At 53.8% G+C, this 25,765-nt stretch overlaps 2 protein-coding genes across 8 annotated transcripts in view; one reads left to right on the top strand and one right to left on the bottom strand.

Moving 5' to 3' along the window:
* Window positions 1-1,959: 1,959 nt before the first annotated feature.
* Dnase1 (deoxyribonuclease 1) lies at window positions 1,960-15,518 on the top strand. Of its 7 annotated transcripts, XM_048789248.1 has the most exons (13): window positions 1,960-5,099; window positions 6,812-6,931; window positions 8,023-8,138; window positions 8,313-8,577; window positions 8,932-9,009; window positions 9,381-9,538; window positions 9,816-9,904; window positions 10,039-10,122; window positions 10,461-10,576; window positions 10,711-10,871; window positions 10,951-11,105; window positions 11,196-11,292; window positions 11,391-11,573. In XM_048789248.1, the coding sequence occupies exons 6-13, from the start codon at window positions 9,392-9,394 to the stop codon at window positions 11,442-11,444; spliced, it is 903 nt and encodes a 300-aa protein (XP_048645205.1). In that variant the 5' UTR covers window positions 1,960-5,099; window positions 6,812-6,931; window positions 8,023-8,138; window positions 8,313-8,577; window positions 8,932-9,009; window positions 9,381-9,391; the 3' UTR covers window positions 11,445-11,573. The 7 variants fall into 7 exon arrangements, 6 of the variants coding, with proteins under 6 accessions (XP_048645205.1, XP_048645206.1, XP_048645207.1 ...); XR_007342615.1 differs by lacking the exons at window positions 1,960-5,099; window positions 6,812-6,931; window positions 8,023-8,138; window positions 8,313-8,577 and adding an exon at window positions 11,643-15,518 and having other exon boundaries at window positions 8,799-9,009; window positions 11,391-11,551; XM_048789249.1 differs by lacking the exons at window positions 1,960-5,099; window positions 6,812-6,931; window positions 8,023-8,138; window positions 8,313-8,577 and having other exon boundaries at window positions 8,785-9,009; window positions 10,989-11,105.
* Window positions 11,527-25,765, bottom strand: part of Trap1 (TNF receptor associated protein 1) — a 36,661-nt gene continuing 22,422 nt past the window's right edge. The window contains exons 11-19 of the mRNA XM_048789246.1: window positions 24,336-24,456; window positions 23,390-23,459; window positions 19,447-19,594; window positions 17,906-18,091; window positions 17,480-17,618; window positions 16,924-17,009; window positions 15,675-15,820; window positions 11,865-11,937; window positions 11,527-11,757 (exon numbers count right to left, since the gene is read on the bottom strand). Coding sequence (XP_048645203.1) covers window positions 11,656-11,757; window positions 11,865-11,937; window positions 15,675-15,820; window positions 16,924-17,009; window positions 17,480-17,618; window positions 17,906-18,091; window positions 19,447-19,594; window positions 23,390-23,459; window positions 24,336-24,456 — 1,071 coding nt within the window. The 3' untranslated portion in view covers window positions 11,527-11,655. The remainder of the gene's footprint in view (window positions 11,758-11,864; window positions 11,938-15,674; window positions 15,821-16,923; window positions 17,010-17,479; window positions 17,619-17,905; window positions 18,092-19,446; window positions 19,595-23,389; window positions 23,460-24,335; window positions 24,457-25,765) is intronic.

The following is a 25,765-nucleotide window of genomic DNA, read 5'->3' as shown; positions in this document are numbered from 1 at the left end:
GCTGAGGCTAGCCTTGAACGTGTGGCCCTCTGAGTCTCTGGGATTACAGGTGTGCACCATGTGCCTGGCCGTAGTGTGCTTTTTACCAGGGCCATTTTTAAGATTTTATTTTCTTTGCTAGACCCAGTGGCACAGCCAGTAACCCCAGGGACTGGGGAGGTTCAGGAGTTTGAGGCCAGTCTTGGCAACTTAGCTGCTAAGGCAGTGGCTGTGTGCTGGCGTCCCCTTGACTGAGGTCTGTTACAGCAGACTTGGTGTGTCACCTCCACTCAAGGCCTCTGTGGTTGCTGCGGGTGACACCCTCCTCCCTTGCTGCCTGCTGATCTGCTGGGGCTGGAGGAGCATCCTCTGTGCTGCTGCTCTGCTTATGCCTGTTCTGTGACAGTCTGGCCTGTGGGATACTTGGGCGCTTTTAGGCAGGTTCTGTGGCCCCAGCTGGCTCCTGGCTACTTTCTGGTGAGTTTGTGCTTTAGAAAAAGCCAGTCCCAGTGTTTGAGAACCAGTTGCCAAAGGTGGAAGGGGTCACAGACCAAAGTAAGAGGATGACAGAGCCAGTAATGCACCGACTGTAGTCTCCTGGGGACTAGAGGACAGAAGGTGTCTTGGGTGGTGGTGGCAGGAGGACGGGCTTTCATGCTGAGCTGGATGGAGGTGGGCTGTGCCGTCTAGAATGCACTTGGCCTTTCCCATGAACTCTGAACATGTCCACACAGTCAAGGAGCAAGGAGCAGTCCAAGCATGGGTCAAGGGCACAGCCCACTCAGCTGATTGTCTTAATGATCTATTTGCCCTTTAGGAGTTGCGACTCGTGCCAGGGTCTCCTGGTGGCAAGATGGAGGCTACCACCAAGATGGCTGCACACGTGAAGCTGGACCCCACCTCAGGTCTTCCCATCCCTTCCACAGAGAGCCTGCCAGCTGGGTTCAGCACCCCCAGGGGTTCTCGACTCTTGACCTGGGACACCATGGCGGGGCACCTGTGACACACTCTTCCCAGGTCTGGATCCTTCCCTTGGTGCCTCTCTACCCTAGGGATTCTGTGGAGTTCTCTTTTGTTGGTTCCTAGTTAATTTCTGTAAGTAATTAATTGTTCTCTGTACTGAACGGCCTTTGTCTCCGAGTTGGACCCACGGACAGACCTGGATTGAAGATATTGTGGATTTTAAATCGCTGGCTCTGGGGTTCTATATTTCCTTCAGCAGTGTCGAGTTAGGATCTAGCAAAGCTCGTTCGACTCGAGGGTCTTTAGAGGTGTGCTTCTGGGCTTTGCTCACAGCTGCCTTTAGTCCAGCTTTAATTTTTTTTTGTTATCAAGGGCCGTGCTCCTCTGAGGTTCTACCCAGTCTCCTGTGAGTTAGGAACAGTGGCCCAAGTGGGTTCTGGGGACTCTTAGTCCATTCCCTGCAGGGTCCTTTCCCTTGGGTCCTTTCCCCCTCACAAGGCATTGACTAGTCCCCAGTTGCAGGCCCCAGGGGACCCTCTGGGCATTGTCCTCTTCTCTACCTGCAAATCCTCATCTGTGTTGTCCATGTGTTCAGGGGTCCCTGTTGTCCCACTTTAAGCCTGTCAGGAGCTTGAAGAACAGGTGGCACCCACTTGCCAAGCTGGCTGTGTCAACACCCCTCTTCCCTTCCTTAGGATCCAGCCACCTGGGAATGGGAGCAGCAAGATGGCAGAGGCTGTGAGTGGTAGCCAGGAGGCAGCTGGAATCTGCCACCCCAGCAAGCTTGCACTTCTCCAGTGTCCCACAGCTATGTCATTGGGGACCTGAGGCCCCTCAGCGCCTCCGCACAGAGCCCAAGTGAGAAAAGAGCCCGATCATTTAGGAGCTTATTTTGGTACCAGGGATTGAACTCTGGGGCCCTTGACCACCGAGCCCTAGCCCCAGCCCTGTTTTGTATTGTATTTAGAGAAAGGGTCTCACTGAGTTGTTTATCACCTTGCCTTTGCTGAGGCTGGTTTTGAACACACGATCTTCCTGTGTCAGCCTCCTGAGTCACTAGGATGACAGGCATGCGCCACTGCACCCGGCTCACTCAAGGCAGGGTGCTGGTGGTGGCGGCACATGCTGGAACTCTGAACAGGGACGCAGGGAGAAGTGCTCACCCTAGTGGACACCTGTGCTTCCTTGCATGTCCAGGAGAGGGAGCCCAGGAAGTCACCTTCCCAAGGTGAGGGGACTCTGGGAATGGTGCTGCTTCCGGGCCCCATGAGGCAGATGTCTGGCTGCTACATTTCCCCCTCGGTCACCTTTCCCTTTCCACAGCCAGGCCTCTGTGTTTCAGATCCTGCCCTGGACTGGTGCCTGTGCTAAGGTGGGAATGGAGGGAGGGCCTTGGGGAGCCCCTCATGCCAGTGGGGGATTGGGACAGGAGGGACATTGGTGTACTAATTGCAGCCTCAGAAGGCATGTGTCCTAGAGGCCACCATGGGGCAAGGCCTTTCCCTGAGCACTGGTTCCCCACACTGCTGAAAACAAGTGTGCTTCCTGCACATGTCCCTGCCCCCAGAGGAGAGGTCAGTTGTGGAGAATGTAACAGCACATGACTTCTCCTGGGCAACGCAGGTGGGGGAAAGACCTGGGTGAGCTCGGCACCATGGACTCCTCACAACTGGAGCTGGGCTGCCCTGGCAGGGTCACATTGCCCCAGTGTCCTGTGCTGAAATCCTGAGGTGCCTGGGAGAGCAGAGGCTGGGTAGGAGCAGCCGCCCTGGCAGCTGCAGAGGGACATGCAGCCCTCAGAAGGCCAAGAGGGCAGAAGCCGTCTTTACACCCTGCACCTGTGTCCAAGAGGAGGCCCGAGGACAAGCACAGGCCCTCTCGCTCACTTCAGGAGCCAACAGGCAGCTTCTGGTGGGAGGACTGACCAGCTCCCGGCACATGCCATCCTTGTTAGGACGAGGCTGCCAAGGATGCAGAGGCCACTGTCCCAGAAAGGTACAGCTCAGTCCCTGGCTGCCCCACAAAATGGGCTTGTGTCCATCCTGATTCTCCCTCATCTGGCGCACTCTAGACAGGACATCCGTAACTAGGGCTGTTCAACGGCTACTGGTTGGACCAGCCCCACTGGTGTCAGCCCATCTCAAGTGACTCAGGGTGCTGCTCCCAGATTAGCTGCTCCCATGGAGCAGCCTGCGGCAGACTAGCGCTGCCAAGGACGCGAGGCCCCAACACAGGACAGCCACCCCAGTCACAGGAAGGCTCCTGTGCGGGGTCCTTCCCCCCAGGGCCCTGGCCAGGCAGGACGCTGAGGTGTGAAGCCGAGGGCTGTAGGCAGTATCCCAGGGTGGGCCCCAGCTGAGCAGCAGTACCCCAGAGCCAGGATCCCCAAGGAGGAGGAGGCCAGAGAAGAGACAATCCCAAGCACCAGGAAGAGAATCCGGAAGTGGAGAATCTGGGAGAGGTCAGGCCTGTCGGGAGGAAGGGCCTAAGGTAGAACGCAGGCTTTTGGTCAGGACAGGTGTGGGGCACGTGGAAGTGAGCAGGCCACAGGGCAGCTGGTCTTCACAAGGTCCCTGAGTGCCCCCCAGTAGGCTGTTCCTCTGGCCCTCCAAGGAGGTAAGTCTTCCGTGGAGGAGACACACCCAGATGCTGCCTTCTGTCACAGTGGCTAATGCTTAGTCGAAAGTGACGAGGCACACTAGGAAATGGGAGCTTGGGAAGATGACTCACAGATGGGCTTGGGAACAGCTGTGGCTGACCCCTGAAGAGACAGGGTGAGGGGAGTTCAGGGGCATTGGAATTCCCAGAGGAAGATGAGGAGAGGGTTGTGGCTGGAGTCTACCTTCGGGTGGCTCTGTCAGCAGAGCAGGCCAGCAGACCAGGACTAGGGAGCTGAGGGGAGGTCAGTGGAAAACACTATGGCCTGAGCCTTGGGACCCTGGACCTGCGTACCTCTCTATAGCTCCAGCCCCAGGGTGGACACAGGGAGCTGCCTAGAGCGCTCCTTGTGCCTGTGGGAGGCTGAAGTAGCTTTGGAACTAGGGGATTTGAGAGGCATTTTCATGGTAGCACTTGGGGCCCTGCTGCATGCCCAGGAAGTGCAGCTTGTGGCTGGCACCCCAGAGGCATGTGCTGCGGGGTACCCACGCACCCAGCATGCACTTTAGAATGTGCCTTTTAGGCAGACGACCTGTATTTGTGTTTTCCTGAAATCAGGGTGCAGAATAGTGTGCTCAGGCTGGCAGAGCCCTCCTGGGAGTGCTGGCTCCTGGCCTCCAGATGCCATCCGCCCCCTAACGCACTGGGTTTGGCATGACTGGCCGAGCGTGACAGAGTGGCGGTCACGAGTCTTGGCATTTCATGTGTGTTGTTCTGAGGAATTTTCCACCCTGGGTGGAAATGAGCAGAAATGAACTTGGGCTGGCAAGTGCAGGCCAGTCATGGGCCAAGGGCAGCACACTGTACTGAGCGAAGCCTGTGACCTCCTCAGGGATTACAGTGACATGGCAAAGACAGGGCCTTTGTCCTCCAAGATGTGTGGGGCAGCACATGTGCCTCCTGAGGTACATCTAGCCCATTGAAGGGAGCTATGCCTTGGATGCCCGCAGTGTCCCCTGTGCCCAGTGTCTCTGAGGACAGGCTTTTCTCTGGAGGGTCCTGGAGGAAGGGACATTCTCTCTCAGCCAGGAGGAGCAGGAAAGCTGAGCGCAGCTTAGCTGTGGGTGCCCTGGGCCTTCCAGGTGTTGCTGTGTGCATCGGGGACCTTACATGGACAGAGAGCCAGGGTCTCTGCCGCAGAGCTTTCTGCTTGAGAAGTCGGCCATCGGGGAGTGTGAATGAGGAGCATGTTACAACCACTGAGCAGCAAGGGCCCTGTGGGCAGGGAGGGAATGGCCTCTCTGGAAGAGGTGACATTTAAGCTGAAACTGGGATGACATGACAGAAGGCCCCAGATGCTCAGGTGAGCAGAAGCTCTGAGCTGGAATTGCTTAGGTCATGGTAAGCATTGATTTCTCCTTAAGGACAATGAGAAATTGGTGACAGATTCCAAGCAGAGGAATAATGTGTTATGTGATCTGATTACACACTTAGGAGATGTTCTGGGACCGTGTGGACCATGGAGGTGTTTCTGGAAGCTGGGAGGCCACACAGCAGTGGTGAGCGGGCCAGTGTGGTGGCTGCAGGATTGGAGAGAAGTGGACTCTGGATGTTTGGGGGAGGGCTGGGGACAGCAAGGACCTGGAGTGCTCTCAGGAATTTTAGCATCTGCATGTGGTGGGGTCACTGCATTGGGCCAGGAAGGGGGTGTGCCTGGGTTCCAAGCTAGCGCTGCAGATACTGGATAGCATAGAAAGGAGTAAAGTGGGATGCAGCTTCAGGACCGTGGACTTCCCTGAGCAGCATATGCCTGATCTGAGGGTGCCTTCGCACAGCTCCTTGCACCCTGCCTTGACCCCTGTGTGGCCTGTGCCACTGCACATGTCCCTTTGAGGTCCTTTTATTATGGCGAGATTGCATTAAATCACTGAGTAGATCTTAAAGCAGGACATGGAACCATCTTTATTCAGCAGCCTGTGGTTGGCATCCACCAGCTGGCGGGTCAAGGGGCAGGCTGCAAGTCTACACCCTTCGACTCCCTTCTGGGGTTAGAGCACACCTTTACAGTCCAAAACCACATTAATCATAAGTGGCTGTTGCTGATTCAAGACCATAAGCAAACATCAGGAGATCATAACGGGAAGGGGAAGTAGGTCAAAATGATCCTCATTTGGTACAAGTTAAAGAATGGTTACTAATATCTAGACAACCAATCTGACAGGGTACATTGTCCAAGAAAAATGTGAACCAAAGAGAACAATTTTACATTGTGTAAGAATTGCCATCTTGTGGGCTGGGGCTGTAGTTCAGTGGCAAAGTGCTTTAGCATGCGTGAGGCCCTGGGTTTGATCCTCAGCACCACATAAAAATAAACAAATAAATAAAGGTATTGTGTCCAACTACAACTAAAAAATATTAAAAAAAAAGAATTGCCATTTTGTGTTGCCAAACATGCTATGCTGTTTGATGGGCACAGAGGCAGGTATTCCCATGGGAGGAGCATTTCTTACATGATGTGGAGTCTCAGGGCAAAATGGAGTCTGTTTGGTCATTGCCTATAAAGTCTGGCCCATAACACTTTGTTCCTGATTGCGGTGTTTATAGGATTTTCTTTACACTTTGTTCCTGACTGGGTGTTTGTAGGATTTTCTTTATCCTGTGACTTGGTTCATACTTGAGGAGACCATTGTCAGGAGCTGCTTCCCTTTGTGTTTCTGTGGAGGAGACAGGAGAAAGCTGCAGATCCTTTTGGCTGATGTAAAAACAGCTCACCCTGACGTAAAAAAGGGGCCAGCTTCCACGCTGTGGGCACTGGCTCTCGGCACATATATCCTTGCTGATACGACTGGAAATGCCAGGAATGCCATGCCTCTCTCTTCCCTGGTGCCCATCTCTGCATCTGCAAAGTAGGGGCCTTGAGAAGAGTGTACTTCACTCCTTTACGCTCACCTTGGCTTGGCCTACTGGCCTGCCAGGGCCAAAAGAGTGGGCAGAAGGGACAGCACAGAGTCCAAGCCTAGGCCTCAAGGGGTGTCAGATACCCTGCTTGCCCCTTGGGACCTTCCAGCCCAGCCCCAGCAGGCCCAGCGCCATCCCAGCTGGTCTGCAGACCTGCACACAGGAAAGGAAATGCACGCTGTGCACAGAGACTTGTGTTTGTCCCCCCCAATACTGGGGTTGAACCCAGGGGCACTTATATCTCCAACCCTTTTTAAAAAATTTGAGATGGGGTCTCACTAAATTGCTCAGGCTGACCTTGAATTTGCCTCAGCTCCCAGGTTGCTGAGGTGCCAGCATGCACTGTTATGCCTGGCTGTGCACACTCGTTTTGGGGCAGCTTGTTACACAGCAACAACTGGCTGAAACAAATGGAAATACCCAGAAGGGAAAGGTAAGATCGATGGTGGTACAGCATCTGAGAGGGCTTGTCCTCAGGGAGCGCGGGACTTTTTTTGAAGAGCTGCAGTGATTCTGTGGAATGGTGTTGTGTCTACTGCTACTTAAACCTCAGGACAGCAGTGGAGGTGGTCCCACCCCTTCTGATGGTTGGGACCACCAGTGCTGAGTTGGGGGCTCACACAGAATAGGAGCCCCTGTTTTGAAGGCTGTTACATGCAGTGGGTGTCCAGGGCCCAGTCTTTTGTATAAGGCCTGAGTCCCAACCTTCTTGGTGGGTAGGAGGAGGGTGAGGATGGTGCCTGGGAGTTCCCAAGAGTAGGGAAGGGATGAGAGGCCCCCAGGTACCCTTGTCCAGTGTGCTGCAAACCCGAGCTACCTCTGACACACTGTGTCAATGGTAATCGGTGCCCCGCATCCACCTGGAAGCTGAGCAAGTCACCTCTGTGGAGCACAGTGACTTGCTAAGCCTGCTCCTGAGATTGAAAATAGGGAAAACCCAGCAACCAGACCTTTGAAAAAGTCTGACGGGGCTTCTGGTAGCTGGAGCAAGTTGGTGACTCCATCTCTCAGGTGCCATAACAAAGTCCAGTGAACCTGTGCTGATGGCCAGAGTCACTTCTCAGTGCCCTTTGATTCCTTAAAGTTCAGGTTTACCCTCTGTTAACCCTCACTGAGCCTGCACTTGGTTCCTGGCCAGCAGGCCAGATCTGTAGTTTCCTGACTGACCTTAGTCCCTACTGACTCCTGCCCTGGAGGCCACCCTGCTCCCTGATCTCCCTTAGCACCCCTCCCCCAAGGTTCTTGAGCCTTGGTCCTACAATTTCTGCCAGGCCCTCCCACCTCCCAAGGAGGGACCAAGGCCTCCCACATGGTTGTCCTTGGAGATGCAATAGCTCTTCCCACATGGGGCAGAGCCCACTTAGATGGACTGCCTGAGCACGGTACCTAAGGTACCTAAGAAATACCCATGTCCTAAGCTTATGTGGCAAGAGGACTTCACAGATGAGACTAAGTATGGTGAGGTGGGGACATTATCCAGCTGACCTGGGAGGGCCCCAAATGCAACCATGGTTACCTTTCTAGGAGAATTGACAGATTGACAGGCCACATGATCACAGAGGCAGAGTGGAGCTAACCTAGAGGAGGATCCTCCCCTAGAGCAGCACCCATGGCCATGCTGATTCCAGGCCTCCAGAACGGTGAGAGGATCAATTCCTATTGTCTTAAGCCACTGAATCTGTGACTTGTTGCTGTAGCCTCAGGACATGAACACGCATGGGAAGGCCAAGGGGTCTGAAATGACTGGACCAAGGTGTGGCCTTGTGACCTCTTCACTGAAGGTCCCTGAGGCTTAAGCCTCTCATCTGTTTCAGAAAGTTCCCTGCTGCCTGGCCCTGCAGTCCTCACCCTTACCCAGTGACGCTGTCATGCCATGGCCTGCACCCCCATTCACAGCCCTGCTCCTGCTCAGCTGCCAGCCTGCCGCCTGTCACAGCTGATGAATTGGGAGGAACTGGGGTGCTCTGAAGGTCCTGGGCCAGAGTGGTGGGGCTCCGCTGGCAACGTGCAGCTGTGTTCCTGGCTTTGGCCTTGGCTCCAAGGTGACCTCCAGGATCCTAGATCTGAGGCAGACGGTGGGTGAGTGCAGCCCTGCCCTCCAGCACACACCTGTGCCCATCCCTGGTGGGGAAGATACTGGATGGGCAAAGGACATTTACTAGACACTTTACAGCCAAGTGCAAACATCATTATCAGCTGCTGTGTTCACCCCATGATGGAGCCGGTCTGTCAAGGGCCACACAGGTGGTGCCATTGTTCTGCTCAGGTGCAGGCGCACGTGTGCCCTGGGGGCGGTCTCCCTGCCTGAACCCTTAAAACCCTGGCTGGGACCAGCAGTGTCTGGACAGGGAGGAGCCCTGGCAGATCTGCAAGTCCTCGCTGTGTTGTTTCTTCCAAGAGCTCCCTCTGGAAATTAACTTTTTCTTAAAGCAGCAAAAGGAGAAAATTATCATCAAAGAATATTCCAAATTCTTAGCAGAAATCCCATCATCTCTGCAGACATCACCTTGGGTGAGTGCTAGGCTTGGTCATCTGTGGAGTCCTTCTAGGTGACCAGCCAGTCCCTGAGCAGGGAGGGCAGGCTCAGCTGTGTCCCACCAACAGAACAGGGTCTGCTTGGCAAGTGCAGGCTCTGGGAGACTCTGGTGGCCCCAGTGGCTCAGGATGGCATGCTTCTGGGGCTTGTTTCCCCTGGTGGGTGGAGGAGGAAAACCAGGGACTTCTGTGGCACTGGGTGCTTGTCCCTCTGGATATGTGGTGAAAGCACTGAGGGTCTCCCTGGCCTGTGCTCTTGTAGCACAGCCATGAGGGCAGATGCCCTTGACCTTGGGGAGGCGGGGGCGAGGACGACAGGTGATGTCCCACTGTTCCCTATAACTCAGGTTCTCCCAGGATGAGGGGCCCAAGGCCCATAATAGTGCTGCTTGCCCTGGCCAGCCTGCAGCACGTAGTCACATCTCTGAGAATTGCAGCCTTCAACATACGGAGTTTTGGGGAGACCAAGATGTCCAATGCAACCCTCTCTAGCTACATTGTGCAGGTAAGTCTGCTCCTGAGGGCAGACCTCAGGGGGAGGGTGTCACAGCCCCACGAACATAGGGCCAGTGGTTTGGGCAGGGCAGCTCCATGGGGCAACAAAAGCCCCAGGACCCAGGCAAGGTGAAGACAGGGCCTGCTGCACCATTAAGAATGTCCCAAGGAGCAGCCACGGCTCTGGCTGCGACCCTTGAGATGGGCGGGACCCGATGCCCCAGGCAGCTAAGGGCTGGAGTCACCACCCAGCTCCTGCTCAGTACCCGTGCGGCCCTGTCCCCTAGATCCTGAGTCGCTACGACATTGCTCTTGTCCAGGAGGTCAGAGACACCTACCTGACAGCTGTGGGGAAACTGCTGGATGAACTTAATCGGTGGGTGACAGTGGTAGGGTAGGGTTCTGGGAGAAGAGACCACTTCCATGGTACAGCCTCACTTCATTCCGGTCCCAGGGACAGGAGGCAGAGCCCTGCTGAGGCCCTGATGGACCTTTGTTTCCCCCATCCAGAGATGCACCGGACAATTACCACTACGTGGTCAGCGAGCCACTGGGACGCAGTAGCTATAAGGAGCAGTACCTTTTCGTGTACAGGTAAAACCTGGGCCAGTGCAGTCTGTGACTGCCAGGACCAGGATGTGAGAAGGACCCCGTCTGTACCCACAGAGCACCTCACAAGGCTCAGGGGTAGTCCAGAGTCCAGTAAGCCCCTCTCTCTCCTGGGAGGATCCTAGGAAAGTGGGAGGGATAAGAACCCAATAAAAGAGAGCACTCCAGGTGGAGGCAACCACCCCTGCCTCCAGCCCCAGAGTGAGCCGGCTCCTCCCCAGGGCCACCTGCTAGTGCCAGTGCTAGCAGGTTCATTGAGATAATGTGAAGGAGCCGGCTGGTTCACCAGCCCCAGGGTCACCTCCTGTCTGGCCCTCCCGCAGGCCTGACCAAGTGTCCGTGTTGGACAGCTACTACTACGACGACGGCTGTGAGCCCTGTGGGAATGACACCTTCAGTCGAGAACCAGCCATTGTCAAGTTCTTCTCCCCATATACACGTGAATGTTGCTGAGCCTCAGCCCTACCCAGGCCGTCCCCACACCCGTTGGGATCTTGTTGTCCTTAATTGTTCAAGTCATGCAGGGGAAAGTCCACACCTTGGGGCACCATTGTGTGTCCTTTATCCCAACAGCTGAGCCTGCTTCTGCCTGCCAGGTGCTCAATGTGTCTGTCTCCTCAGATGTCAGGGAGTTTGCCATCGTGCCCCTGCATGCTGCCCCAGCTGACGCAGTGACGGAGATTGATGCTCTCTATGACGTCTACCTGGATGTCCGGCAGAAGTGGGGCCTGGAGGTGAGACGGTCTGTCCTGTGGGCAGTGGGCTCTAGCAGCCCAATCAGTCCGAGGGCCAACAGGCAGGTGTCTCCCGCAGGACATCATGTTGATGGGTGATTTTAATGCTGGCTGCAGCTATGTGACCCCCTCCCAGTGGTCCTCCATCCGTCTGCATACAGACCCTGCCTTCCAGTGGCTCATTCCCGACACTGCGGACACCACAGTCACATCCACACACTGTGCCTACGACAGGTGAGTAGGACACATCATGGGCACCCAGCCTCAGAATGCATCACCAAGCCTCTGAAGCCCAGCCTTCACCTCCTGTCCTGTGTCACACAGGATTGTGGTCTCTGGAGCTCTCCTCCAAGCTGCCATTGTTCCCGACTCCGCTGTCCCTTATGACTTCCAAGTGGCCTACGGCCTGGGCAACAAGCTCGTAAGTGTGCACCCTGCCAGCTCAGGGTCGGTAGATGATGCGCCTCCTCCAGGGAAGGGGTGGGGCTAAGTCCCGAAGCCCTGTGTGTCTCCCTTCAGGCTGAAGCCATCAGTGACCACTACCCAGTGGAGGTGACGCTGAGGAGAGCCTGACGCCAGTGAGTAGCATGGCTGTGCAGCTTCCAGCCAAGGGGGCTACCTCACTGGACATCTCAAAGCCTAGACAGCCCAAAGGTGGATTAAGAAATACTTTAATGGAGGTAAATAAAGCTCAAGAAGGTGGTGGTCTCTTGTCCTTACTGTCTCTGCTTGGGGACACTTCCCAGGCACATAATCTCCTTTGTCACCTAGGAGGACCATGTCATCAGCGTCTCTCCAGGGCCTTGACGAGAAGGTCATTGAGGCGGCCAACCATGGGCCTGGGGTCGTCCACTAGCCCTGCTGCTATCATGGCGTTGTCATAGATCTGAAAGGCAAGGGTGGAAATTGTTTTTTGGGTCACAAAGACAAGAGAGCAGCTTCCCACCTCCCAGGTGGGCAGGGGCTGTCCTGGGTGGGCCCGGCTCCTCTCACCTGGTCAGCCAGCAGCTGGGCCAGCTCTGGCTCCTGCTCTCTCAGCTGACTGAGCTTCTTAATCAGCATGTGCCTGCAATGTGGGAACCACAGGAGCTGTTGGTTCAGGCCTCAACCCCCTCAGAGGGTCAGCAGCATGCAGGTAAACAGAACATTCCGGAAATGGCCAGTGAATCCCCAAACAACCCACCAATTTACTAATAGACTGTTAAAAAACACAGAAGAGCAAGTAGCCAAGAGGGCCCCTGGAGGATGCTGACGCTCGGCAGGGCTCGGGGAAGGCAGATCAGCTGGCCTGCGGTGTTGGGCTCACCAGCAGCCAGTCAGAGAACGATGAGACTGGATTCCTGCCTTCTTCCTTAGACCAAAATTAACTGGGATCAAAGATAAAAAGTACAATTCAAAAAAGCTTAATCTCAGAAGAAAACAGGTAAATTAAAAAAAATTCATAAACCCAGAAGCCCAAAACAAAAGAATGACAAAAACATTTTTCCTACAAAGAAAAAATAACTTTATAATAAGAAACATACATCAAACTGTTGAGACTTCACTTAGGTAAACTTAACTGATCTCTACAGAGACCTGAGGTCCACAATTATGCACAGATGGCGTCCCAGAGCAGCAGTTCCATCTGCAGACTGCACCTTAGCAGGAAGCACCTCTAATGTACGTCCTTACAACAGCATCGACACAGCTGGACAAAGGAGGAGGGCATTCGGGATGCTCTAGCACAGGGGGGGGGGTCCCTAGTTACACCACCGAGTGAGAAAATCCAAGTGACCACCTGCACGCTGCCCGGGAGGAGCCCCGGCTGCTCCCTGGGACACGCACTTCTGGCTGCACTGGGGACAAGGCCAGGAGGGAGCGTTTTTCCTATCAACTCCAGGTACATTCCAATTCTGGACCACATGAACACACACAGGTTTTAAAGGCAAGATTGAAAAGTGAAGCCCTTGGCCACTTCCATACAGCAGAACCAGTCAGCAGCTGCCGCCTCAGCCCCATGTTGCCTGGACACAGCTGCCGCTGGCCCAGAGCTGCCACCTGTTGCTCCACACTCAATTCACCTAAGTGACCTGCAAAAAGGGGAGAGACCTCCCCAGCCCACTAGTTCATGGTAAAGACCATGATAAAGTGACAATGAAGAAGTTAAGCCATGTGCCACAGGAAAACTCCACACAGATGTGACTCACCAAGTAGGCCACGCTGTGGCAGGTGAGGAGGTGGATGAGGGTTTTCCTTTCGCTATTAACATTTTTGGTAACTTGTTTATGTAATTTCATTTCAAAAGATTATTACCAATTAAAAAAACAACAAGCAAAACAAGGGCTGGGGACATAGCTCAGCTGGTAGAGTGCTTGCCCTGCATGGACAGGCCCGGGGTTCCATCCCCAGCACCACAGAAAATAAAAAGAGTTCAGAAAATGATAACTTTATACATTTAATAAAAAGACCCATCAGCAGCCAGCTGGGTGTGGGGGCACAAACCCGAATCCCAACAACTGGAGCAGGAAGCTCCAGCTCCAGGCTAGCTTTAGCAACTTAGCAAGACCCTGTCTCAAAATAAAAAGGAGCCGGGGATGTGGCTCAGTGGTGGAACACCCTGGATTCAATCCTTAGTAGCACACACCTGTAAACCTAGAGACTCAGGATGCTGACACAGGAGTACAAGTTCAAGGCCAGCCTAGGCAATTTAGGAAGACTCCATCTCAAAGGAAAAAAAGACATCGGCTATAAAAACTAAAGGGACATGCCAGGCGTGGTGGCACACACCTATAATCCCAGCAGCTTGGGAGGGTGAGGCAGGAGGATTGTGAATTCAAAGTCAGCCTCAGCAACTTAGTGAGGCCCTAAGCAACTCAGCAAGACCCTGTCTCCAAATGAAAAATAAAAAGGGCTGTAGATGTAGCTCAGTGGCTAAGTGTTCCTCGTTCAATCCCCGGTACAAAACAAAACAAAACAATCGAACAACAACAAAAAAGAACTACACAGAGAACCTAAATTGCCAAAAGGTACTAAAGACCCAAGTAAACGGAGAAATATACTATGTTCTTTCGAAAACTGATTTAGGGAGTTAAGACAATCCCCGTCACAATCGCTGGATTCCTGTGTGTGAGGGGTGTGGGCGTGGCACAGGTCAGGCCACTTACAGAGAAGCAGCCAGCTCTGCTCGAAAAAATAAGGGGCAGACCTGGCTGCTGGGCATGGAGACCTGGGAAAGCTGAGCACCCAGGACCCTGCGGAACTGGCAGAGGGACAAGCAGAAGATGTGCGTGGACACCTGACACCCCGTGACCTGGGCAAGGACAGGTGTGTGCAGCGAGTGGGTGGGACGATGGCTGTCTTGCAGAGTGGGTAGAAATCCAACCCCACATGACCACCAGTCAGCTACAGAGCCAGCTGAAGGGCCACAGTCACCCAGCCCTTAGAAGGGAAGGGAGGGGGTAAGTGCGGCCTCCAGTGAGAGGTTCCTTAAGATCCAAGAAAGCCTCTAAGACAGATTCCTAGATTTGATTAAATTAAAGTCAAGTGCTTCTACTCACCAGAAGATACCTTAAGGCAGGTGGAAAGAGGGAAGAGTCAGCCACAAATGGCGGTACAAGAACTATAAGCACCACGGAAAAGAGAACCCAGCAAGAGAGGGGCCAAGCTCCAGGCCAGGAAACGCTTGAGAAAGCACGCGCAGGAGCCGTCCAGGGCCCAGAGCACCACAGCTGCCTGGCAGCAGCTTGGGCCAGCTGAGGACCTGTAGCCACTTCACCACTGGTGATCCTCCCAGAGAAGCCATATGCGTGCCAGACCTGGGACAAGAATGTGCACAGCAACCCTGTTCCAACAGCCCCAAACTGGAAACCACCAAAATGCCCATCAGAACAGAACGCTCGAACAAGCTGTGCCGAGGGGGATTCATTAGTGGGTGCCACTCATCTCTGACAACCACCCTCAAAGGCCCCTGAATGCAGACCATCTCTCAGATGCTGTGTGAAAAAGACGACTTCAAAGAGAACATCTGTGCCAGATGCAGTGGCACACCCACGATCCCAGGGACTCAGGAGGCTGAGGCAGGAGGATTGCAGTTCAAGGCCAGGCTGGGCAACTTATTGAGGCCCTGTCTCAAGATAAAGGGCTGGGGTGTGGCTCAGTGGTAGAGGCCTGGGGTCCAAAACAGGCCAGTCTGCTGCTCTAAGGCACACAGGGCAATGTGAGGCCAGGACGGTCCTGTGAAATGTGGCTGACCTCTGAGGGACAATCACAGAGGGCAGAACCCTGGGAGGGTGTCCAGTCTGTTTAAATCTCATGGGGTACAGTTCAAAGGTGTGGATCGTGTGTGGTTTGGGTCTTAAATATCCCCCACGTTTCCTATGTCAAAGGCTTGGTCCCCCATGAGTAGCACCACTGGAAGGGGATGGAACCTTTAGGAGGTAGGGCCCAGCAGAAGGAAGTTAGGTAACTGGGGGCATGCCCTTGAAAGGACATTGGACTCTGGTCCTTCCCCTCTCCCTACTTCCTGGCTGCCATAAGTAGCTTTGCTTTACTGCATACCCGTACCATGTTCTGCCCTGCAACAGACACCAAGTGACCAAGCCAAATCAATGCTGGCTAAAAACTCTGAAATTATGAGCCAAAGTAAACTTTTCCTCTTTTTAAGTTGAATTTCTCAGGTATTTTGTCACAGCGACACAGGCCTTCTCCTTATAAACAGCCGTCTAACTGAGTGAAACCTTTGTGTACTTTCCCATGCCCGAGAAGGATGCATGCTCCTGTAGGATAAAAACCCCTCAGCAGGTCAGAAAAGCGCCTGGACTGCACCTGGGGTTGACCTCCAGTGTGGGCTGTAGGAGCTGAGCACGCTCCTCTTGTGTCTTGGCCAGCTGCTGCATGCGCAGGAAGTGCCGGGCGGCCCCCATCTCTAGCACAGTCACCATGGCAGGGTGGGTGTCCAGGCGGAGAGTCACCTGCAAGCAAGGCCAAGGTGGAGCTGAGGGGGACTGCAGGGGCAAAAGGGCCAGGCTTGGCAGGGTCTAAAATGGGGGGATGCTCTCCCACACCACAGGGTAGAAGGCAGGATCTCAGGGACAGTCCCTCACAGCCTGGAGCCAGCCTTGCTTGCTCCCCCTCCCCACTGCCCACTAAGAAGGGGATCACTGAGGCCCATGCCGCCTCCCTGAAGCACCAGGCCCTCGTGTCTCTGAGGGCCCAGCCCCAGGGCAGGTCCTTCTCGGAAGTTCCTCCTTTGCTCTGTCCTACAACCCTGCTCTCCCTCCTCCCATCATAAAAAGACACCCTCCCAGCAAGGCACCCCCTCCAGCGTCTGGAGTGGCTGGGACCATGGACTCTTGACTCAGGCTGAGAACCCTCCTGCCTGCCAGCCTGGCCACTGGGGAACAGGCTCTGAGCTCCAATTCAGGCTCTGCCCCCTGATGTCTAGCTGTGGTCCTCTTTCCTCACCACAGACCAGGGACAACAGTTGCCCAGGGCTTAAGGACCTGGCATTTCTGAAGCAGGGACACAACACGCACCACAGAAGCAGGTGCCACATGTAACCCTGTCTGCACAGGTTGGCCCCAGTGTCCTGCAGAGGTTCTTTCTCTTCCAGCCAGGGCCACCCTCACCTCACTGCCTTTTGCTTGAGCTCACTCCTGCACACCCTGAGCCAATGGCCCTGCACCAGATGCCCTTTGCTGCTGGTTGTCTCTCTCCTTTCACTGAGCTAGGCCAGCAGGTTCTTAGCTCTATGAAGCCCACCAGAACCCCATTAAGACCCCAACTGAGAACATGAACTCCCCTCAGGCAGAGGGGAGGCACTTCCCTTTTTTGGAACCCCCACTTTAGCCATTACAGCTTCTACAAGGTCCAGAACAGGCTGGCCCTGGGGTACCTGCTGGGGACCTACTGCCTTCACCTGTCCTCCAGGGCCCTGGCTGCTCCTTCCACTTCCTCAGTTCCCATGACCTCCACCATATGCTCCAGGTTTCCACCACTGCCAGGGCCAATGTCCACCAGGCCAGCAACTTAACAGCCACAGGGGTAGAGGGAAACCCGCCCAGGAGGGCCTGACCTTTATGTTGGCAACTCGAGATCCCAGTGCGTTCCTCATCCAGGCCATAAGCTCCTCTGTCTCCTTCTCAGACAGGCGGTCACTGGCTGCACAAGAATGAGCATGAGCAAGCCCAGGGGCCACTGCCCACAACACTGCTCCACGGATTTCTTCCTTGGGCTCTCCCCACACCTGCCCCGCCGACTGCCCGCTGCTCCAGAAGACTCATTTCATCTACAGTGAAAACCTCAGGAGGGCACTTTGGTTGCCTGAGGCCCAGGTTTTGGTGGTGGAACCAAATCTGGTTCTCTTGGGACACTTGGTCAACAGTAGAAGCCACCATGAAAGGAGCATCAGAGAGGCCCTAAGACCTATTTTCCATGAATCACTAAGATGTTCCCAAGCACCTTCTTTCATGGGTTGGTGTCCCCAAACCAAGGTGAAAAAGAACATCCCAGGTCAATCAACAGACAGGACAGGAAAGGACCTATAGGACCAAAGCATCAGTCCCAGGCCACCTGCTACTTAGGCTACAACCTGTGCTAGCCCTGTACCCTGGAGAGGAAAGCAAGCCCACCTGGTGATGTGTCCTCAAACTTTTCCTCCTTGTACTGATCGACAACAATGTCTGTCTCTACAGATATCAGCTTCTTCTTGTCAAACTCTCGAAGGTGTAGCAAGGTGAGCTCATCAAACTGCTCATAACAGAAGAGGACCTGCCGACGTCACAGAACCTCAGTGGATATGCGACAGAAGAGGGGACACCTCTTAGCAGGTCCTGAGGCTCACTCTACTCATGAATGAGTTCCCCTGCCACTTGCTGGTGAGAAATGCGCCACAGGGCAGGAGAGGGTCCACTGAGGAAGGCCTGGCTCATACCATGTGGCCTCCCAGCCTTGGGCACACTGGGCTGGGACATTTGAGACCTCTGCTTAGGGGCTCTGACCCTGCAAGGGAGCCTGGCCAGGACAGCGGCCCCAGGGCAGCCCCACTGCTTGCCCACCTCTGTGTGCTTCTGTTTCATAGCCTCGTAGTAGGGCGAGTGCTCTGCCAGGTGCCGGCTGGGCGCGCACAGGTAGTAGATGCTGCGGGTGCCAGCCTGCATGCGGCTGGCATAGTCTGACAGACTGGTCAGCTGCCCAGCAGGCAGTGCTGAAGACTCGTAACGCAGCAGCTTCGCGATGTCCTCCTGTGGACAGACACGGGCAATCACTGCTTGCTGCAGGACTACTCCCTGAGCAGCTCCACCCTGCAGGCCGCAGGCCTCCCTCTGCCCATGCACCCCCACCTAAAGAGGGACAGGGACCTTGGATTGGACCTAGATACGAAGTCCACATTTCCCAACCTCCTTCACAGCCAGGGGTGGCCAGTGACTAGCTCTGGCCAGTAGGGTGTGAGTTAGAGTGGGCCTTGGAGCAGGCCCTTAGGAGGGCTAGGTGGAGTGTGACGACTAGACTCCATGTGGGCTGCATGTGAAGGACAGGAAGGAGCAGCAGCAAGCTGGGAGCCTGGGCCTGATGTCCCCAGCCCAGACACTGCCATACCCAAGCTGCTGTCACCGCTGACAGTGCAGCAGAAGGGTGGCAGAGAGTGTGGGACCCAGGGAAGGGTGAAGAGGACACCCAGGGACAGGTCCAAACTAAGTGCCAAGCCTGGGACTCAAGGTGGACAGACACAGACAAACTGAGGGAAAGATGAAGACCAGGAATGGCCCTGGAGCGGCCACAACACAGTCCCGCACATGGCAGGCATGGGGCCCTTCCTGGTAGGCACAGCTGCACGTTCACAAAGCACTTGGAAAAGACCAAATCTACCAGGTCTATGAAGCAAAGGCCGGACCAGCAGGAACGAGGGGTGAGCTGGACAGGGGAGCGCAGTCTGCTGCCTCCGGTGGAGGTGTCAGAGGCAAGCCACTGGGCCCATGCCCCAGTGTTTAGCCTTCTTCCCTGGCCTTAGGGAGGATGCCGTGGGCAGGGATGAGGACATCCTGGGACAAAAGGGTGTTGGAGCTGGCACAACGCTATGGCTGCGCTGGATGCCACTGACCTGTGCATTTCAAGAGGGTGACATTCATGGGTTTAAGGTATGCAAATGACACCTCAATAAACCTCAATAAACAACAGCAGTGTTGAGGGGCTTCCACTGTCACGAAAGGCAAACCTCTGGTTAACACCAGACCCCTTCCTTAGCCTGCCCTGCCTTTCTGTGCCCGCCTGAGCCCCCAGCAAGCTCTCAGAGAGTGTGCATCCCTCTTCCTGCAGCTTCAGAGGCCAGGGCCTCAGGAAGAAGAGGCTCAGCCCTTGAGTTGAGTGCCACAGTGCCTGTGGGACCAGGGACGGGCATGCAAGCACCATGTGCTCGGCCTGCTGCGTCTGCCAGCAGAGGCCCAGAACCCAGCATTTAGTGTACTGACCCCTGTGGCAGTGGCCAGGTGCTGGCTGCCCCATTGCTGCATTCACAGAAGCAATACCTCTGAAGGAACCAATTCCTCTGAAGCCCTAGTGCTGAGGCAGACCAGAGAAAGGCCCAGAAAGCCAGTCTCACCTTAACCTCCTGCTCTGCAGTGGTCACAATGCCTTCCCTCATGAACAAGCCATAATCTTCAAAAAACTTTGCGTACTTCTCAGCATCCCTTTTGCTCTGGTCAACGAAGAACTTTATCAGCCTCTGCTGTAACACGTCCCGGAGCTTCCTGGGAACAGAATTCACTCACGGTGAATGACAGCTTCTGTGACACATTCAGGTAAATGACCAGCCCACCCTCAAAAATGTCAGAATAGCAGAACCACTGGGCCTCCTGATTCTCAGCAGAGGGTCACCCTGGAGGCCCAGAGCTGACCATGCTGCCCCTCTGCAGGCCCAAGACACCTGAGAACATGACCCTCTGCACGGGTCATTCCAACTGCAGGGCAATGGGCAACAAGGGGAGCACCAGGCTGTGTGAGCAGGACCTCGCCTGGCACACAGATGCAGAGCTGCTATAAGCAAGGTCCTGGAGCAGTGGGAAAGAACAGCACAAGTGGTGTGCTGCCACACAGCCACCAGATCACCTGAGTCCCAGCAGCCCGAGACATGCCAAGGAGAAATCAGAGCCATCCCAACAGGACAGATCACAAGACAGAACAGCTCCATCTGTCCACATCTGTTTGGAACCAGGACCAGTAGTGTCCAGACCATAGTGTCCAACTTGGGATTTATTTCCTCATCAATCCAAGGCATGGGACAATAATGTCTAAAGCTCATTTAATCCCCCTCCTGTACTCCTGTCCCAAACACTCATCTTCAGCCCCTGAGCAGAATGGGACAGGGTGGGAATCCTCACCTGTGAGAGCGGTCACAACTGCCCAAGTTGGGGAGGGATTGTGTGGAGTGTCCAGGCCTGGGAGGGGAACACCCAGAAAGGAGGGTGGGCAGGCACAGGGTATCATAGCCAAGCAAGGTGATGTGGCCCCCACAAGGAGGGTGGGGACTATGCCAGAGCAGTTATGTGGAGGGAGATCCGTCAAATAAGGAACCACGTTAAGAATAATGAGAAGCAGATTTCTCATGTCAAAAGGGCGTTTTCAACATGGAGAGGGCCAAGTCCAGAATGCACCCGTGCTATTGGCTCAGCACTGGAGGTATTGGTATGGGCTCCACAGACAAGAGGGAAACACAGATGGAATCATGTGCGAGCTCACCCACACGTTCACACGCTTCTGAACTCTCTCCCAGGAGGGCTGGGAGCAGTAACACCTCACTAGCCACGAGCTTCCCCAGTTCTCAGATCTCAACCAGGGCTCCCAGGGGAAGCAAGGAAGGGCTTGGAAAAGAGGCATCGAGGTACCAGAAGGCCTGGAGCACCTCATGCCAGCAGAAGCATCCAGAGCTCAGTGGAGATTCATCAAAGGGACAGGAGCCTCTCACCTGCCTTAGGGGACAATCAGAGATCAAATCAATGATGAACAGATTATTACCCTTTGATGAAAATGGAAAATCAGACCAGAAAGAAATTATGAACATTTAAGGATCATAAACGAATATGCTAAAGTTTGAAGATGGTATGACACTGCTTCAAATCACCAGAGCTGATATTCATTAACAACAAGGTCAAGAGACACCATGTAGAGACACCTGTAGACACCCCTGAGCCAAGTGTCGCTGTGAACCTCACCGGCATGGGACAAGTCAAACCAATGCCACACCAGACAGGACTGTCCCCGTGTGCTTTCACCAGAGCATCAGTGGCAAACACAGGGTCACTCCACAGAACCACAGACCTCCTCTCCAACAGTATCCTGGGAACTGAAGTCAAAGAAAGCCCAGGTGCCCATCTTCAGTGGGACAGCATGGGAACCTGGACTGGCTGGAGGACAGACGGTGATAGTGACATGGCAACACTGAACCCTGACCCTGAGGCTGCACTGGAGCTACACAGGACCCCAAGGTATCTAAAGGAAGGCGAGGCAGTGAAAGAAGACTTGAATGAAGAATTCAGGGGAAAAATGTTCTTTGTAGACTTTGCAATTCTTAAAATTTCTCATAATTCTTATGAGAAATTCCTAATTTCTCATAAGGTGGGCTCTTGAGCTGTCAGACTGGCAACCTGACAACCACGATCAGAGACAAGGGGCCTCTGCAGGTGGGGCACAGTGGGCTGTTTGGCAGACGCTGGGGCCATGGCAGTCAGAGCTGCAGGTTTGCTGACTGACGCACATGACCTCTCCGTGACGCACACAGGAAGGGGCTGTGTGACAAGACCCATGCAGTTCTGCTATGGTCAGCCTGGGGTCACGCCACCAGTCTCCTGGTTCTAGGGTTGCTCTTGTCTCTCCATCTCCAAGATGTGGTTGGGGCCTGGAATCTCCCTGACTGTGGTACCCTGGGCTGAGAAGTAGGGATGTGCCACAGTGGGGCCCCAGGACCCTTCCCATTAACGAGGAGCAAAGCAACAGACTCACCAGCCCCCAGGCTCACTCAGCACCCTTGTGCAAATGCACCAAAGCCCTCTGCCCTCAGCAGTGGAAACTGCCCTGCGGCCACTGGCCAAGAAGCAGAGGCCACAGCTCTCAGGAGGATGGCATCGCTGGCACAGACTGGAACAAGGTACTAAGGTCTGTTTTTTATTTATTATACCTTGTGTTTTTTTTTTTTTTTTTTTTAAGAGAGAGGATTTTTTAATATTTATTTTTCAGTTTTCGGTGGACACAACATCTTTATTTTTATGTGGTGCGAGGATCGAACCCAGCGCCCCGCGCATGCCAGGCGAGCGCGTTACTGCTTGAGCCACATCCCCAGCCCATTGTGGTTGTTTTTAATAGGAAAAATAACTGGTTCTACTCTGGGGGACTGGATACTATACACATCTGTGAGACATACTACTATGCAGTTATTAAAAGAGCCTCCCAGCAAATTAACAGTGGTTTGAAATAGCCAAAATAAACTACTACGTAAGGAAAATAGTATAAATATGAATTATGTAAAAAACAAAGACAAAAGCATCTGCATGATGACATCTGCTCCTGAAGGCCAACCCTCACAAGTGGGAGCCAGTGGCCCTGGGATGAGACAGCCCTGGCTCCTCTCCAGGCAGGTGTCTCACCAGCGAGCTGCCCCTTCTCTACGCAGGAAGCACATCCTCTTGAGGATGGAAGAGCAGTCCCTTGCTGCGAGCTCTTGCAAGACTCAGTGAGGCACGCTGCTGCTGCGTCTTGTTCTATATGGGCAACCTGGAGACTCTTGAAGGCCACGTTCCCAATTTGGTTTATTATTTATTTACTTGGGGTGGTGGTGGTATTGGGGATTCAACCTAAGGGCACTCTACCACTGAACTACACCCCAGTCTTGTTTATTTTTTGAAAAAGGGTTTCAACTCAATTGTCCAGGCTGGTCTTGAACTTGTGACCCTTCTGCCTCAGCCTCCCGAGTACCTGGGATTATAGGTGTGTGCCACACCACATCTGGCCCCGATCTGGTTGTTGTGCACTCTAGCTCTAAAACCTCTGCTCCTATATTCTAAATCCTAAAATGCCAACCATGGCTATTTCTAGGTTAGGATTACAGGTGAGACATATGTCCAATAAAAGCAAACAGTAACTTTCACTAGGAAAAAAAAACAGTGACTGCAGTTTGAAAACACTATCTACAGAGCCTGGAACCAGAGTGGGTGCAGTAAAGATGTTGATGGAGAATCCTGTGCTGGAGTTCCACCTTTGCACTGGGCCTGGCCTGCTGTAGCTCACTGCCAAGAGCCTTGGCCCAGTGCAGCTGGGCACCCCAGCTGGTCCCGTAGCCCCTGTCCTCTCTAGATTCAGCCTAGGTGATGACCAACTACTCCCAAACTCTTTCAGATCACAGCCTGAGTTGTTCAAGAGTAGGCCAGGCCCAGCTTTCTGCTCTTTACATCGCTCTGGGTTCCTGTAACCAAGCTCAGGCCTGAGAGGCACAGCCTAGTTGGAGTGCCTGGTCCTCAACAGGAAGCCCGCACTGCCCCTTCCCCCAGGCTCACCGGATGAGCGCACTCTCCTGCAGGAGCTCCCGGCTGAGGTTCAGAGGGATGTCCTCACTGTCCACCACACCTGCAAGAACAGGGCATGTCAGAGCTTCCCTGCGCCTGTGGCCCCTCAACCACTACCCAAGAGCTCTTATCTGGCCCTTTGCCTCACACCTTGGCCTTATGTGGTGAGAAGAGCAAGGAAGACAGGGGGCTAGAGACAGCCTGGGGACAAGACACATCTGAGACAGGCCCGGCCTGGGCTGGGGGTATGCCTACCGCCTCAGAAGCCCTTCGACACTTGGCAAACATACTCGGGATTCGACCTTAAAAATTCTAGCTGCATCAGGTACAGTGGCACATGCCTGTAATCCCAGTGACTGGGGAGGCTGGGGCAGGAGGATTGTGAGTTCAAAGCCAGCCGCAGCAATTTAGCAAGGTTCTAAGTTACTTAAGAGAGACTCTGACTCTAAATAAAATGTAAAAATGGTTGGGGATGTGGCTCAGTAGTAAAGCACCCCTGCGTTCAATCCCTGGTTAAAAGGGAGGAAAAAAAAGGTGAAAAAAATCCTAGGTACATCAGGGACAGTAGACACCTTTGTGCTACAATGATATAAAGATCTAAGCACTGAATTCTTTACTCAACTTATGATCTCAAGTTCAAGGTAATTCATGCATGAATCTGAAACTCACATGATAATTCTAATCACTGAAAGAACTCAACTCAATCTCCCCTGCCCTCTTACCCAAATCAACTACAACTAATGTGGAGGCTGGAAACAGTCCTAGAGGCTCTGAGCTATATTTCTCACCCACTCCATAAATACGGCCAGTGCACTGAGGCATGCTTAGGAAAGCAGATCTGAGAGCCAGACCAGCAGCCCGCTTTTGCAAACAGTGAGCAATGTGAGGCCACATAGGAAACCACTCACAGACTCAGGGCCAAAGTCCAGCACAGTACCTCGAACGAAGCGCAGCCACTTGGGTAGGATGTCTGCAGCCTTGGTCTGGATGAGGACTTTGCGACTATACAGTGCCACACTGGAGCCCAGCTCCCTGCTCACGTCAAACATGGAAGGTTTCTGAGAACAAAAGGACAAGGTCAGGAGCAGTGGCAGAAATCCACGATAGACACAGGGAGGCAGAGCCCAGTGGCAGGATGCGAGACAGCCCTTCCAAGGCTGCCCTGGGTAAAGAACCGGGAAGGCCAGGGGACAGCTCCACCAGAGGCCCCAGTCCAGGGAGGACACTTCCATAACACTAACATGAGGGTTTTGCAGGGTGTGGGGTGGCCTTCTTTGGGCAGCTGCTACCCTCCCCAACCCACTCCCACTGGAGAACATAAAAGGACGTGCGTGTCTCCAAGAATGGAGCCAAACTTGGTGATAAATCTGGGGTCAGAAAACCACAACCCAGAGGCCAAATCTGGCTCACTGCCTATCTGTATGACCTGAGGATGATTTATACAGTTTTAAATATCTGGGGGGAAAATTAAATAATTAATGACATGTGAAAAGATCTGTATCTTTTTTAAAAAATTTTTTTGTAGTTGTGGATGGACAGAATGCCTTTGTCTACTTTTACATGGTGCTGAGGATTGAACCCAGTGCCTCACACATGCTAGGCAAGTGCTCTGCCGCTGAGCTACAGCCCCAACCCCTGTAACTATATCTTAACATCTACAGGCCCAGAGGCCCTGCCTGAGTGGTTCCCAAGGCACCGTCTATGGGGCTCTCTCACCATAGTAGCAGGGTCAGTGGCCACATAGAGACCATGTGGCTGCAGGGCCAAACCCAGTGCTCTGTGCTCTTACAGTAATGTGTGCTGGGGTGAGCTGGGTGCAGTGATGCACACTTGTAATCCTGGTTACTTGGGATGCTGAGGCAGGAGGATCACAAGTTCAAGGCCAGCCTCAGCAATTTAGCAAGACCCCGTCTCAAAATTAAAAGGGCTGGGGAAGTGGCTCAGCAGTATAGCACCCCAAATATTTAAAACTGTATAAATCATCCTTAGGACACACATCACCAGTACTTCCATCTCCAAAAAAATTTAGAAAAAGAAAAAAAAAGGCTATTGGTGCCCACTCTGCCTCAGCACTGGGTCCTGCTCATGTGGGCTCTGATCCAGGAGGTCTTGATAGGCTAAGACTCTCAGCATTTGTAACAAGTCCCAGGGGATGCTGAGGCTGTAGTCCATGGACCTCACCTGGAGGGAGGACACTGTCCAGCTCTTTCTCAAAGGGATACTAAGAAACCGGCACTATTACAGTTTGGTCAGGTGAAGGCACAGGAACCTATATGCCCACACGAGCCAGGCTGAGGGACGAGTGGAAGCACACAGTGACCCTGTGGATCCACCAGAGCCCTTTCTGCAGCATCCTGGGGAAAGCCT

This window comes from Marmota marmota, unplaced genomic scaffold (genome assembly GCF_001458135.2).
Source record: "Marmota marmota marmota unplaced genomic scaffold, marMar, whole genome shotgun sequence".
NCBI lineage: Eukaryota > Metazoa > Chordata > Mammalia > Rodentia > Sciuridae > Marmota > Marmota marmota.
Note: the sequence above shows the minus strand (reverse complement) of the source record. Positions and strands in the feature narration are given on the sequence as shown.

What these genes read in the sequence shown, in the direction of transcription:
- Dnase1 (XM_048789248.1), top strand. Translation starts at nt 9,392, where the DNA reads ATGAGGGGCCCAAGGCCCATAATAGTGCTGCTTGCCCTGGCCAGCCTG. An exon ending in CAGTACCTTTTCGTGTACAG is followed by an intron (nt 10,123 to 10,460) that starts GTAAAACCTGGG and finishes GCCCTCCCGCAG; the next exon opens with GCCTGACCAAGTGTCCGTGT. An exon ending in GTTCTTCTCCCCATATACAC is followed by an intron (nt 10,577 to 10,710) that starts GTGAATGTTGCT and finishes TTATCCCAACAG; the next exon opens with CTGAGCCTGCTTCTGCCTGC.